Source organism: Heloderma suspectum, chromosome Z (genome assembly GCF_057233095.1).
Source record: "Heloderma suspectum isolate Gila_16-S chromosome Z, 16-S_ref, whole genome shotgun sequence".
NCBI classification, from domain to species: domain Eukaryota; kingdom Metazoa; phylum Chordata; class Lepidosauria; order Squamata; family Helodermatidae; genus Heloderma; species Heloderma suspectum.
In genome coordinates, this window is record NC_139476.1 from 10,283,611 (window position 1) to 10,297,437 (window position 13,827).

General features: G+C 48.9%; 1 protein-coding gene across 2 annotated transcripts in view; it reads right to left on the minus strand.

The window, feature by feature from the left end:
- Window positions 1-180: 180 nt before the first annotated feature.
- The window catches only part of TLE5 (TLE family member 5, transcriptional modulator), a 30,375-nt gene continuing 16,728 nt past the window's right edge, over window positions 181-13,827 (minus strand). The window contains exons 4-7 of one of the 2 annotated variants that reach the window (XM_084826260.1): window positions 10,213-10,257; window positions 8,586-8,648; window positions 7,253-7,327; window positions 181-5,692 (exon numbers count right to left, since the gene is read on the minus strand). In XM_084826260.1, coding sequence (XP_084682386.1) covers window positions 5,474-5,692; window positions 7,253-7,327; window positions 8,586-8,648; window positions 10,213-10,257 — 402 coding nt within the window. In that variant the 3' untranslated portion in view covers window positions 181-5,473. Of the gene's footprint in view, window positions 5,696-7,252; window positions 7,328-8,585; window positions 8,649-10,212; window positions 10,258-13,827 lie in introns of both variants that reach the window. The other variant, XM_084826259.1, reaches the window with a different exon arrangement.

A 13,827-nucleotide genomic window follows, 5' to 3' on the forward strand; every position in this document is an offset into this window, starting at 1 on the left:
CATTGACCATGCTTGTGGGGGCTGATGGGAGTTATAGTCCCAAAAATCTGGATGGCACCAGGTTAAGAACATAAGAAGAGCCCTGCTGGATCAGACCCAGCGCCCATCTAGTCCAGAATTCTGTTCACAGTGGCCAACCAGCTGCCCACAAGCGAGTGCAATAGCACCCTCCCACCCATGTTCCCCAGCAACTGGTATATATAGGCTCACAGTCTCTGGTACTGGAGGCAGCATGGAGCCATCAGGAGTAATAGCCACTGATAGCCTTCTCCTCCATGACTCTGTCCAACCCCCTTCTAAAGCCATTCATGTTGGTGGTCATCACTACTTCCTGTGGTAGCGAATTCCAGTTTCACTCTGTGCTATGTGAAGAACTTCCTTTTATCCAGCTTGAATCTCCCACCAATCAGCTTCATAGGATGACCCTGGTTCTAGTATTTTGAGGGAGAAAAATGTCTATGAGCATTCTCCACACCAGGCATAATTTTGTACACCCCCGTCTCCCCTTACCTTCCTTTTTTCAAAGCCCAACACTCCCAGTTGTAACCTTCCCTCATAGGGGAGATGCTCCAACCCCTTAATCATATTAGTTGCCCTTTTCTGCACTATTTGCAGCTGTAGCATATCTTTTTTTAGGCATGGCGACCAGAACTGTTCACAGTATTCAAAGTGTGGTCGCACCATAGATTTATATAAGGGCAGCATGATATTGGTAGTTTTATTGTTACCTTTCTAATGATGCCTAACATGGAGTTTGCCTTTTTTTTACAGCAGCTGCACACTGGGTTGACATTTTTATCGAGCTGTCCACAACCCCAAGATCAATTTCTTGGATGGTTACCGCTAGCTCAGATCCCATCGGGTTATAGGGATTTTTTGCACCAACGTGCAACATTTTACACTTGCTTACATTGAAGTACATTTGCCATTTAGATGCCCATTCTCCCAATTTGGAGAGACCCTTTTGGACCTCCTCACAATTCCTTTCTGTTTTAACCACCCTAAATATTTTGGTGTCATTGGCGAAGTTGGCCTCTTCACTGCTCACTCCTAATTCCAGATCATTTATGATCACGTTGCAAAGCATCCGCCCCAATAGATCGCTGTGGGAGCCCCCTATTTATTTCCCTCCATTGGAAGAATTTACCATTTATTCCTACTCTCTGCTTTCTGTTCTTTAACCAGTTACTGATCCATAAGAGAACCTCGGTTCTTATTTCATGAGTGCTAAATTTGCTCAGGAGTCTGGTGAGGGACTTTGTCAAAAGCCTTTTGGAAGTCCAAGTAAACCATGTCTACCGGGTCACCCCTGTCTACATGTTTATTGACACTCTCAAAGAACTCTAAAAGGTTAGTGAGACAGGACTTACCTCTGCGGAAGCCGTGTTGGTTCTTTTTCAGCAGGGCTTGTCCTTCTATATGCTTACTAATTTTATCTTTAATAGTGCTTTCATGCAATTTACCCAAAACAGACGTTAAGCTAACCGGCCTGTAATTTCCTGGATCCCTTTTTAAAAATTGGTGTTACATTAGCCATCTTCCAGTCCTGTGGTTGGGGAAGGCTGGTCTAGATACAGCCAAAAAGGGTGGTCATTACCAAATTGCCTGCTCAGTGGCCGAGGCCAGTCCAACAGCAAATCACCCAGACTGAAAATTGAAGGCAGAGGCTGAGGCTTTATAAAGCCAGAATAGCTCCCATTGGCCCCCTTGTGTCACCTGACAACCAGTGAGTCAGAAGCTGTAGTACCACCATCTGCCACTGGGAGTGCTCAAGTGGGGTGCATAGCAAAGCAGTAGCTCCCTCTTGTGGCAAAACAGACACAGTAACACAGAGAGTAAAGGTGCTTGGCTTGAGAAATTCAAGACCCCAGGAGTTTTAGAACCATTCTTGTTTTAGCCTTGAAGCTTTTGAGTGTCCATATAAATAAATGAAAGAAAACGAAGAGGAGGAATGGAAAGAAAATGGTCACACTTTAACCAACCATGTGATTTCTTTATTTGAAAAGGCACAGCTATTACATCCTCAATACAGAATTAATTTTTCTCAGTTCCTCTTAATATAGGTCAAGTGATTAATAAAGACATGAAGCAAACAAGATTTCTCTCTCTTTCTCTAAAGGAATATATACAAACACGAAAAATTTCTTTTTGTCGTAAAATTTCTTTGTTAAATGAAAAAAGTCAAGCTAGTGTTCAGAAAGATAAGAGAAAAGCTGCAGTATCTTTTTTTTTTAAACAAACAAACCCAACATCAATAGGAGTTCAAAACAACAAAAAGAAGGGGTGAGAATGCTTTAATTTCTTGCCCTCCCCATTCTTCTCCTGTCCCCTCCCTATACAGAATTTTAAAAAAAAGTCATACTGAAAAAAGGGGTCAGCCATTGTATGTTAGAAAGATTCCAAATTCACCAGGAAACTGGGGACAGGGTGGGGGGTCAGATAGGGAGGGAGGAACCCAGAGATGGAGATACAGAACTAATATATTTATATATTTATATATATATAAAAATCTTGCTTCTGTGCTACCTTAAAAACAAGAGACATGCATAATGACAAAAGGTGCTCATCATCTAAAACAGTGCTGTGGTGGGAAGGGGGAACGGGAGGGAGCGTGGGGGGGCACGACAGCTTCTAGAACCCCAGCAGAAGATACTGCAGAAACGTTATGCAGGAGAGAGCAACAGGGAGCAACTGCGTGGATGAAATTCAACCAGGAGGGGGGTGTCTTGTGGTACGAAGGGTTAGATGAAAGATGCATTGGGGGGGGGGGAGTTTGGCAGGGGGAGGAGCGAGCCAGCCAGCTCTGTGACAGACACCCCCTAAGATACTATTGTCCGGTTGTTGATTGTGCACACGAAGCCCCGGCCATTTGCAGGCTTAGACTGAGCCAACCAGTCAGAGCACTAGAGCTCATAGGGGAGTTCTGCCACTTTGCCCTCGCAAGGTGAGAGAGGAGTTTGTAGTGGAGGTGGCAGCGGCAGGAAATGCTGTCCCACTGTGCACTGAATGGGGCAGGGTTCGCCAGCATCTGTCTTCTCCAGCAGATTATTAGTATTGTATCTAGTAAGGTACAATAAGGCAGGGATGCAGAACCTCTTTGCAGCTCGAGGGCTGAATTCCATTTTGGACCAGCTCTCGAGGGGGGGGGGCATTCTAATCGTGGGTGGGGCCAAAACACAATGGGGGTGGGGCCCCAAATGCAAAAAATTACCAGCATATTGTAGCTTAAAGCTCTTATTGCCAGTAACTCAACCATAGAAGAGGCATTTTAGCCTTTCGGAATTGGGGAAACTGTATGAAACCCAGGAAACCACCAAACTATCGGCATTCAGGGCCGGCACTAATAGAAACTCCTGCAAGAGCCGGGGGGGGGGGGGGACCTGGGAAACCACCAAACTATCAGCACGGAGGGCCAGCACTAATAGAAACTCCTGCAAGAGCGGGGGGGGGGGGGGAGACCTGGGAAACCACCAAACTATCAGCACAGAGGGCCGGCACTAATAGAAACTCCTGCAAGAGCCAGGAGGGAAAAAAAAACCCTGCGAAACCCTGGGAAACCACCAAACAATCGGCTCTCAGGGCCGGCACTAATAGAAACATCTGCAAGAGCCGGGGGGGGGGGGGAACCTGGGAAACCACCAAACTATCAGCACTCAGGGCCGGCACCAACATGAACTCCTGCAAAAGCCAGGGGGAACTACCTCGGCCCAGCTGAATCAACTGAAGGAGGACATAATGGGGTTGTGTCAAAATTCTGCACACGCAAGACCAGATAGACCCAACAACCAGCCAACGTAGGACTGGGGCCCATCTGCCAGGCAAACTGCCCCCTCTCCTAGCTGGTGGACTGAGCATACACTGGGCAAACACTGGCACACTTGAAGCCCAGGCATGCAGGGGTGGGCAGGCTGGCGGGATCTACTTTAGGTGTTGTTGTTGAATTATAACTAGAACTCCAAAGTCCACAAACCTGCTGTAAAATAGCACCTTGGGGGTGGAGCCAGATGCAAAATGGCAGCTGAGGGGGCCAATTACCAACTGCACCCACAAGCCGCATGCTGAGATACATCTACACATCCAAATCGGCATCTGAGTGAAGCCAGGGTGTGCGGCATCAGCACTTCTTTAGAGAGACACTGACATCTGCCAGCCCACTCAGAATTCCCTGTTCCCGCTGAGCTGCAACCTCATTTCTCCCTGCAGTTGGGGAGAAATGAATTTTCCTAGCAACCACATTTTGCTCCCTGTTATAATGCGACGTTTTGGGGGCTGGCTTAGTCTGGAACGGGCAACCAAGACCCATTCACTGGACAAAAGACCTGCTCCTGGAGGAGATAAAACTGCTAGAACTGGTGGGTTGATCTGGATGAACCCAGAGGACTGGATTTGGAGCCTCTCCTTGGGGGCGTGGCTACAGTGACTGCCACGATGAGCGCCTGCACTCTGAATTTACCGCTACACTGCTGTATCTGAGTTACGACAGAGCGGAGATGCTAAAGCCTGATTTAGGAAATAAGAACAGCCCTTTTTGTTGGAAAAATGGGAATCACAAAGTCTTGCTAATCCATCGTAAACCATCCAGCGATCGACCAGGGAATCCCAGTCCGCCCTCTGCCCGATGTTGCTGTAGAGCTGGGGTGGACAACACGCAGGGCCCACACAGCCATTTCTGCAGGACCCCTGCCGCTGAATTTGCCAGAGGGGCGGCAATTTCAGTGGCAGGGAAGGGGTGCACCCCCTGGTTGGTTTGGGGGTGGGCAATGCGACCCCCTGACAATGACCACTCCTGCTGCATAAGACCAGTCAAGCTGGATGCGCCAACATTTTAACTTTGTGCCCGACCTTGGGGAAACTTGGAAGCTGCGCAGGTTGCTTGCAAACGGCTCCATCTTGCCGGAAGTTTACCACAAAGCAAGCCTCCCCCCCACACACACCTGCCCCTTTAAGGTGGCACACTGCTAGCTCAGGTACAGGTGGTCCCAATCCTGCCAACCTTTCCCCAGACCTCAGCACACCCCTATGGAGGGAGCAGCAAGAGTTGCAGCCCAGGTGGCCCCAGAGCACAGAATCCCAGGACAGATCTGCAGGGAGTGGATACATCAACAGGACTTTAGTATTTTGAGGCAAGCACCCATATTCAGAAACTGAATTTAAAAGTGTGTGTGGGGGGAGGAAGAGGTCAAGCCCCTCCTTTGTCCTGCCCCCCCCCAACACACACACAAAATTTTGGAGACACCACTCATGCAATGGCTGTCTGCTATAAGTGGCTGGAATCAAAGAGGGGAGAGGCCAAAATGTTATTGCTGCAAAGGTGGGTGGGGCAACCCTGTCACTCCCCCACCCCCCCTGGAGAACAACATCCGCAGTTCCACCAAACTTGGCGGGAGGGGGATACTGCATCTTTTGCTGACCCTTTCCTGCCCCCCCACTCCTCCCCTCACAACCCAGGTTCACCCACCCACCCCGCACCAGTCTAATCGGACTTCTCTCCGTCGTCATCTTGGTGGGCGTCTCCATCGTGGCCGTTCTTGTCCTCCTTGGAGAGGTGAGCTTGCGAGCCCAGGGCAGAGAGGGAGAGGAGCCCGGTGCTGGCGCTGACGGCAGGGAGGGAGGGGGGCTGCAACCCCACCGGCAGTGGGGTCAAGGGCAGGGCCAGGGCTTGGAGCTGGGACAGCTGGTGAGCCTGGAGCTGCTGCTGTAGGGAAACGAGAAAACAGAGAAAGAGGCGGGAAGAGAGGGATGGGTGAGCAGCTGCCACTCGACCCACCGGACACGTTGATCGATGCATGGGTCAATTTGCAGATGGGGAAAGCCAATATTTCTGAAGCAAGGAGCGTACACTATTGTTTAGGGCAGGGGTGCAGTAACTCCACCCCGGGAGCCAAATCCGGCCCTCTGGTGTTTCCCAGATGGCCACGCCCCTTCCTCTGGCTACAACCCCTTTCCTCCAACACCAAACATCTGGTGGATTCTGGCTTTTGCAGTTTTTCCCCCATTCTAAAAGCTTCAGATGCTTCTCCCAAGGTGTCATTACTGGCAGTAAGTGCCGTCAGCTAAAATATGTTGGTGTTTTGTGGCCCCTACCCCTTTTGCCTTTGAGTGCACCCACCACTGGACTGTGACCATTGAGAGCATCTCCAAAACTGACTTTCGCATTTGGGCGGAAAAAGGTTCCCCACCCCTGGGCTACTGGATCATACTCTGAGCTAGGACAGGTGACCACCATTTTCTTTACATACTTGTGTTTTAAAAAGGTAGTAGAGTGAATGAAGACAGGTGGGAAAGGAGGGAGAGAAGAAGGATATATACTAAGAATTCTCAGAACTGGGTGTCATGGGAAACTGTATGTGCCCAAACTCCTCACTGATATGTCAAAGGGCACTAGTATTCCACAGGAAATTAACAAATTACATAATTGAGAAACAGCATGGTGTAGGGATTAGGGTGTTGAACTAGGACAGGGGGGACCCAGGTTCCAATCCTTGCATAGCACTGAAGCTCACTGGGTGAACGTGGCTGTTCACCATCTGTCAGCTTAATCTACCTCACAGGGTTGTGAGGTTGGGGGGGGGGGAGAACAGTGCACCCCATCCTAAGCTCCTTGGAAGTGGGCCGAAGTAAAAATATAATAAATACAGGCCATAAAATGCATAGACAACTCTGAGCTCAAGTATGCAGCCATAGATAAGGGTGTCTGTCGCATCTGTGCACGAATCTGTATGTTCTGCATCGTGTTGCCTCCTGCCAACTCAGCCTCTACTGGGGTGAGTAATGGGTGCAGCCAGATCATTCACCCACTCTCAACTGAGAGATGCAGCAGAAAATACCCACCCATGGAGACGGGAGCTGATGGCCTCTCTACATGAGGCCAGCCTTACCATGAGGCGTGGTGACCCACATGGCTCAGACAGAGGAGGGGGAGGGTTGGTGAATCATGCTTGCTGAGTGAGGATGTGAACCCAGGTCTCTTTAGTCCTAGTCAGTCCCTCTAACTGCTACACCATGCTGCCTCTCCGAGGTTGGAGGACCAATGACTTCATGGACAACAGTGGAAAAATTAGACCCACAGAAACGTCACAGTGCATTGACCCGTGACTGGGATGTGACTGCTCAGGCACTTCGGAATTTACAGGGCTGTCTAAAAATACCCTGTGAGAACACCCTCAACAAAACCAGGGAGAGTGCAGACGCTGTTCTCCCTGACACTTCCCCCTAGAGCTGCTACCAAGATCCCAAAAGGGGCGCCACGGACCCGGATGATGGAGTTCAGCTCTGGTGCGGTCACTTGCTTGGCTCGCTCAATGGCTCCGAGGACCTGCTGCTGGTGCTGGAGAAGGAGAAAGAGAGAAAAGGCGACTGCGGGTTCCACATGGGATGGCGAGAAGGAGGCGGGGCCGTAATGGGCAGCAAGCGAGAATGGCTGGAGCTCCTTTAGGAGAGAGTTGGGCGTGGTTGAAAGAGGCGGCGTTAAAGCAGGGGAGGGCAACCTCGGGCTTACAGGCCTAATACAGCCATCCGGCCTGCTGACACTCCTGGATTCCAATCCCTGGCTCCTGGAGGAATCCCTGCTGTTGTCTCTGATCTGTAACCAACGGGGAATGTGTGAAGAGAAGGCGTGGGGCAGGTGAGGCAGCTTTACCGCCCGCAGGCCATGTTGGGCCAACGGCTGCCCTCCCCTGCGAAGCTGGTTTACAGCAGATGTGCAGGGAGATAATTTTCTCAATGTGCCCACCAGGGACCAAATGACATGTCATTTGGCCCACGGAGGGCTGAGTAGGTGATCCATTGGGTCCCCCCTACCCCCAACTTAGAGGAACAAAGGGCACAGAGAGAATGGGAAATATGAGAAGGAGAAAAGGCAGAGAGAGCTTTCCAAGGGCAAGGATGTGGCCAAAGTTCAGGTTGGCCTGGCTCGGAATATGAACTTCTCCAGCTCGGTAACACCCAGCTGCATTACGAATTGAGCATCATGTCTCAAAAGCGTTCCTCTCTGGCTCAGAAAGTACTGAACTGTTGGGTTTCTGCACATCAGCCAGGACCCCTGGGACATGTGGTTTCCCATGGCTCCCAAGTACTCAGTAGAGACATCAGGCACCTTGGAGACTCCCTATCCAAGTTCTAACTGCACAGGAAAACCTGGGGTGCAGTTGTGAGTGAGCAAGTGGCACTGGGAGGTATAGTTCCCAGAGCACCCTATTGTCCTGGAAACTGTATTGCCTTGGAAAAACTGTATTTCCCAGGGTCTCTGGTGCTTGGCATTTCCACATCACAGGCACACCAGGAGCAAATGGAAGCCTTGCAGAGTGGTAAATAGGGAAGGTTTGGGGGAATGGGGCAGGGCTCAGGGGTTTGTGTAAGGCAGTTGGGCGCTGTCACACTTCTGGTGATGTTATCAAGAGTGTGTCAGGTTGCTAAGGCCAATTGCAAAGCTGAGTGGAGCTTACCCAGCACCAGAAAGGATGAGGTGGAAACGGAAGGGGGCAGGAAATGGAAACTGTCCCCACCCGTTTTTTCCAGGTAAGTCAGGAAACCATTCCTATTATACGCCCACATACACGTTCCCAATAGCAGGGGGAAAAGGTTACCTCTTGCGAAAGGTATGGCAAAACCTGAGCACAAATCCCGTTTAACCGCTTGACGATTTCAGCCTGGAATGAAAGACAGACAACTTCAATCAGCCCTGCTGAAAGACCACCCCCATGAAGGGTCCTCCTCTCTCAACTCTCATCACTCGCAGTCATTTGGGCAGGCTGTACTGGGGGAGATGAGAGGGGCAGCCGTTCCACCCGTTCTGCTGAAAGCTGACTACATTTTTTCCTCTTCCCTCCCCATTCTTTTTTCCTTGTGTGTCACATCTTTTTTAAGATTGCGAGCAGGGACTGCCTTGTTTGACTGATTGCATGTAAGTTGACTGAAGAGTGGGATAAAAATACTTTAAATAAACCAAAAGTAAACTCAACCTTTGAAATATAGTGTCTGTATATGAGTGGGTGTTTTTTGGGGGGGTATAGTTTGAATTTGGGGGGCAAAGATTTCTCAGGAAATTCTGACTTGAATTAGCTTGCAATCCTTCATATGCAATCCTCAATAAATCTATATTCTTCTACTTGGCATGTTTCTATAAAATATTCCCAATAATAGATTTAGAGCTTTTAGGATAAAATGAACAAGGTTTAACATCGCTGAAACAGGCAGAACTCATGTTTAAAATATAATGTCACAGTTATATCAAAACGGCAAAGCGAAGTTTAGCTGTCTACACAGCTGAATTTCAAAAATGTAAAAACATCCAAAGTTTTTAAGGAGTCCTATCCTGAAATTCTGCCCAGATGTGCATTTCAAATCTCCCCTCTGCTACAAACTCACTAGCCAATCTCACCTTCACTGTGAACTCACAAGCCTCAACTCACCCCATCTGCAATATGGGGTTAGAAATACTGGTACACCTTACAGAAGGAGTCGGCAACCTGCAGCCTTAAGGCCACATGCAGCCCTCAGCCTAGCTACATGCAGCACTTGGCCTAATTCCAAAAGCAAAGTGATCTGCTCAGACCACTAACAAGAGCTATTGGTCCCTTTTCTGACAGCCCGTTGGGTGGGGAGGGGGAGAGAGAGAGAGCAAACAGGGTAGCACAGAGAGAGAGGGCATGGAGAGAGATAACAGGGTGGCGCGCATGCACGCACGTGCGCGCGCACACACACACACCAGGGTGGCAGAGAGAGAGAGAGAACAACAAGGTGGCACAAAGGAAGAGAGAGACAGAGAACAGGTTGGTGCAGAAAGAGAGAGAGAATGAGATGGCACACACAGAAAAAGAAAATGAGGTGGCACAGAGAGAGAAAGAGAGGGAGAGAAAACAAAGTGGCACAAAGAAAGAGAGAGATAACAGGCTGGTGCAGAGAGAGAGGACAGGGTAGTACAGCGAGAAGACAGGGAGGAGAGAGAGAGAGAGAACAGGATGGCGCAGAGAGAGAAATAACTAGGTGGCGCAGAGAAGGAGAGAGTGAGTGACAACAGGGTGGCACACAGAGAGAGTGATAACAAGGTGGTGTAGGGACACACACATAGAGAGAAAAAGAGAGGAGAGAGGATGTGGAGGCAGGGGAGGGTGGTGGTGGGAGAAACAGAGACGCAATACATGGTTACAGTTATATGTGCTTAGCCATAAAGTAAACTGAGTAGTTTAAGAGAAATACATAGTGAGTTCTCACCTGTTTGTGCATTTCGATGTTCAGCCCGTAGGACATCTCATAATACTTGAAGTGGGGTGGGTGGCCAGGCGAACAAGGTGGGTTAGAATTATAGTAAGAAGAAAAGAAAAACAACAACGTAAGAATCAGCCTGCTGCATCACGTCAAAGGTTTATCTTTAGCGTTGTTTTCATCCCTAGGCATGCGATGCCCCTGGAAAGAACCTGGGTGGGAAGGCATCAGCTCCCCTTTCCTGTTTATCTGCAGCATCCAGTGCTGAGAGGTAGACTGTGCCTGCATTTGGAAGATACCTTTCACAATTACGGTCAATTGCTGACAACAGACCATGCCACTATGCGCGGGAGGGGGGGATTTTCACTGTGCGTTTGTGTATGTTTATGTGAGTCACAGCTGGAGAGGGAAGAGTTCGTGCTGTGACCCCCCCCCAATCCCCCCCATGCAGCAGTAAGACTTTGAAAAAGAAGCTTCCATAGGTCTTATTGTTGTTCAGGGTGGGGGGATATCCAGGTGAATGCAGCCCTCATAGAGAAAATTTTCCCACCTCTGCTCTATGCATCTGTCTAACTAGGTGAATGGCAGGACATTATCTTAGTAGGAGCAAAAATGAATTTGGCTGGGCCATTAGGTATAAGCCATTAAGAAACTAAAATATCAATATGACATAAAACCCAAGAATAGTACTTATACAGCTACATCAGATATAGATTTGTTCAAATCACAGGTCTTGGCAAGAGCATAATTATTTAGGCAGGATACAAGCCATCAAAATATATACAGCCAGTTGTTAAAATAATCTATCGGGGAAACCAATACCCCCAAACGTTGTTCTTCAGGGGCAAAGAAAGCTGCCCTTTTAGTTACAGAGCAGTCACTAATGGCTAACAGAAATTCAGTTTTTTAGGAACATCAGAAGCTGCCTTAAACCAAGTCAGAACCTTGGTCCGTTTAGCTCAGTGTTGACTGCACGGACTGGCAGCAACTCTCTGGGGTTTCAGGCAGGGCTATTTCTAAGCCCTTTCTGGAGACCCTGGGAATTGAACCCAGGGCCATCTGCATGCAAAGCAGATATTCTACCACTGAGCCACAGCTGTTTTATGCCAAGAGATCCCAAATTCTGCACCCAGAAAAGCCTGACTGTACAACTGCTAGAAATGATGCAGGATCAAGCCCATCTGCATTTATTTTTCCTGCTGTGCATCAGGAGTGCTGTCTCAGAGGCCACTGGAGGGAGAAGAGGAGGAAGCCAGACACTCCATGCCTGGCTGAGAATCCAGCCCCACCACACACACACACTTTGGTATTTTATTTGCGTTGCCACACAATTTTGTGGAACCCATTTTCCTCCACACAGCAGCATTTTTAAAAAAGAAAAAAGTAAGAGATTAGATCATCTATTCTGCGGAATGTATTTATCTTGCTTGTCGTGTGTGTGTGTGTGTGTGCGCGCGCGCGCGCGCGCGTAGATAAGGGAAAGAAGGTCTGCACATTTCCCCCACCCAACCACCAGAGATCTTAATTCAGCCACCCTCTTTCTTGCTTTTGAGATCAGAGCCCATGCACATTGAAGCATACCTTCACAATCTTAAGGACTAGGAACTAGGGCTGTGCATCGTTTCGGTTCTGGATTTGAAGCTCGAACCGAAGCGCTTTGGCCCGAACCCGAGGCGGGTCAGGACAGGGCCAACGCGCTCTGAAGTAGGTCAGATCGACCCGAAGCACTTCAGATGCTTTGGCCTAATCCAGACAGCTGCCCACCCAGCTGCATGAGCCCCGTGCATTTTACCTGGACCCGGGGGAGCGCACGCAGCTATCAGCCTCTTCGAGGGAGTTGCCATTTTCAACTCTTCTTCCAGAAATTAAATCTTACACAAATGGCAGCATTTACTCCTGTAATACTGCATACACAATGGTTGCCATCTGCGTAAGATTTACAGAATTTACAGAAAAAGAGTTGCCATTTTAAAAGAAAATGGTGACTCCCATGAAGAGGCTGCGGGAGCTCCAGGTAAAGAGCAGGCGGATTGGGCGGGGGCGAGTTGGCTGTCCGCATCTCAGATCCGGAGGCCGAAGCGGATCAGCCCTGCTCTGGATTGGGCTGTGGGTTAGGACCAATTCCGAAGCTCTGAATCGCCCTCTGAAGTAGGCTGGGGGGTCCCTACACAGCCCTACTAAGAACTGTTTTTAAAAAAAATGAAAACAAAGGTTCTTGGAAGGCTCAATTCTGTCCCCTGTGCTGCATTTTGCAGCTCTTGCAGGAATTGTGGCATGCTTACACAACCCAAGTCACAGGAGAGAAGGAAAAGGGATAGGATTGTCCCTTTCATTTTTTTTTTTTAAGTTGGCAGTTTCCTGGGAGATACAGAACACTCATTCCCCCTCTGCTGTTATCTCCCCACTCCAGGGAAGGTACAGCTGCCTGTCTCGCTAGAGCTTTGGAAATCTTTTTTGTCAGCACGAATAATTCCTTGATGCAGGAAAATAAAAATCCATCAAGCTGGATCTCAAAGGCTGTAACAACCACAGCCTGCGACCTTAAGCAGGCTGCGCCAAGGTGAACATGGCTAACTCTACCTGGACTGCAGCCGCACTGATTAAAAGCACAGACACACAAGCAAACGGTTACCAATTCCGCACCACTCAGAGCAGAATTCTGTTGTCTGCATAAATTATGCAAATCGTCAATGTATTTTGCATTTATTATGGAGATTGATACATTTGTGTAATCTGCTGGACTTCTGTGAATCAAGGGGAGGGGCAAAAGGCTACACAGGTTTCCGTGGGGAATTCTGACCAAGCCCTGTTCTGGCATTTGAGGTCTCACCAGGCGTTGCGCCACAAGGTTTCCTGAAGTTCCTAGTCCTTAAGCAACTGAGAGGCAAAGAATGGCCCAAGCCTGCCCCCATCTGGCCCCAGCACAGTAAAGACTCCTCCTGCCATGCATTTCAGCCGATCCTTCCTTTTGAGGGACACTTTAACCCTCCGCCTCTCCTTCTAAAAACTACTTTACTCCTCTGGTGTTGGGGCCAAATCAAACCCCATTGTCTCATCCTTTAAACAGCAAAAACAACCAGTGACACATATTTAACCATGCCCCCGATTTAATACTGTAGTTTTTTTAAAAAACAAAAATTGTGTTAAGATGAATATTTATAGTACAAAGGGGTACAATGATACACAGAGGGTATTTGGGGTCTGAAACGACCCCCCGAAAGTCTCCTAACCCTTACACACACAGAGTGAACTCCACACCAGTCTTTGACAGAGTTGCCATCTTATCGTGCACCACTGTCACTTCCTCTCAGCGAACAGGGCAACGAGTTCCTTGGCTTCCACCTCTTGATTGAAGCACCGGAAAGTGGCTGTGGCAGAAAGTTCTCTTTCATGGGAACAGTTCAACCCAACCTGGCACCCTCCAGATGTCTTGAAGGGCAACACATTTGCAGGGTATTTATTTATTTATTGCATTTATATCCCGCCTTTTTTCCTCTTGCAAGGAACCCAAGGCAGCTCACATTCTCCTCCTCCTCCTCCTCTCCATTTTATCCTCACAACAACCCTGTGAAGTAGGTTGGGCTGAGAGTCTGCGACGGGCCCAAAGTCACCCAGTGAGCTTGC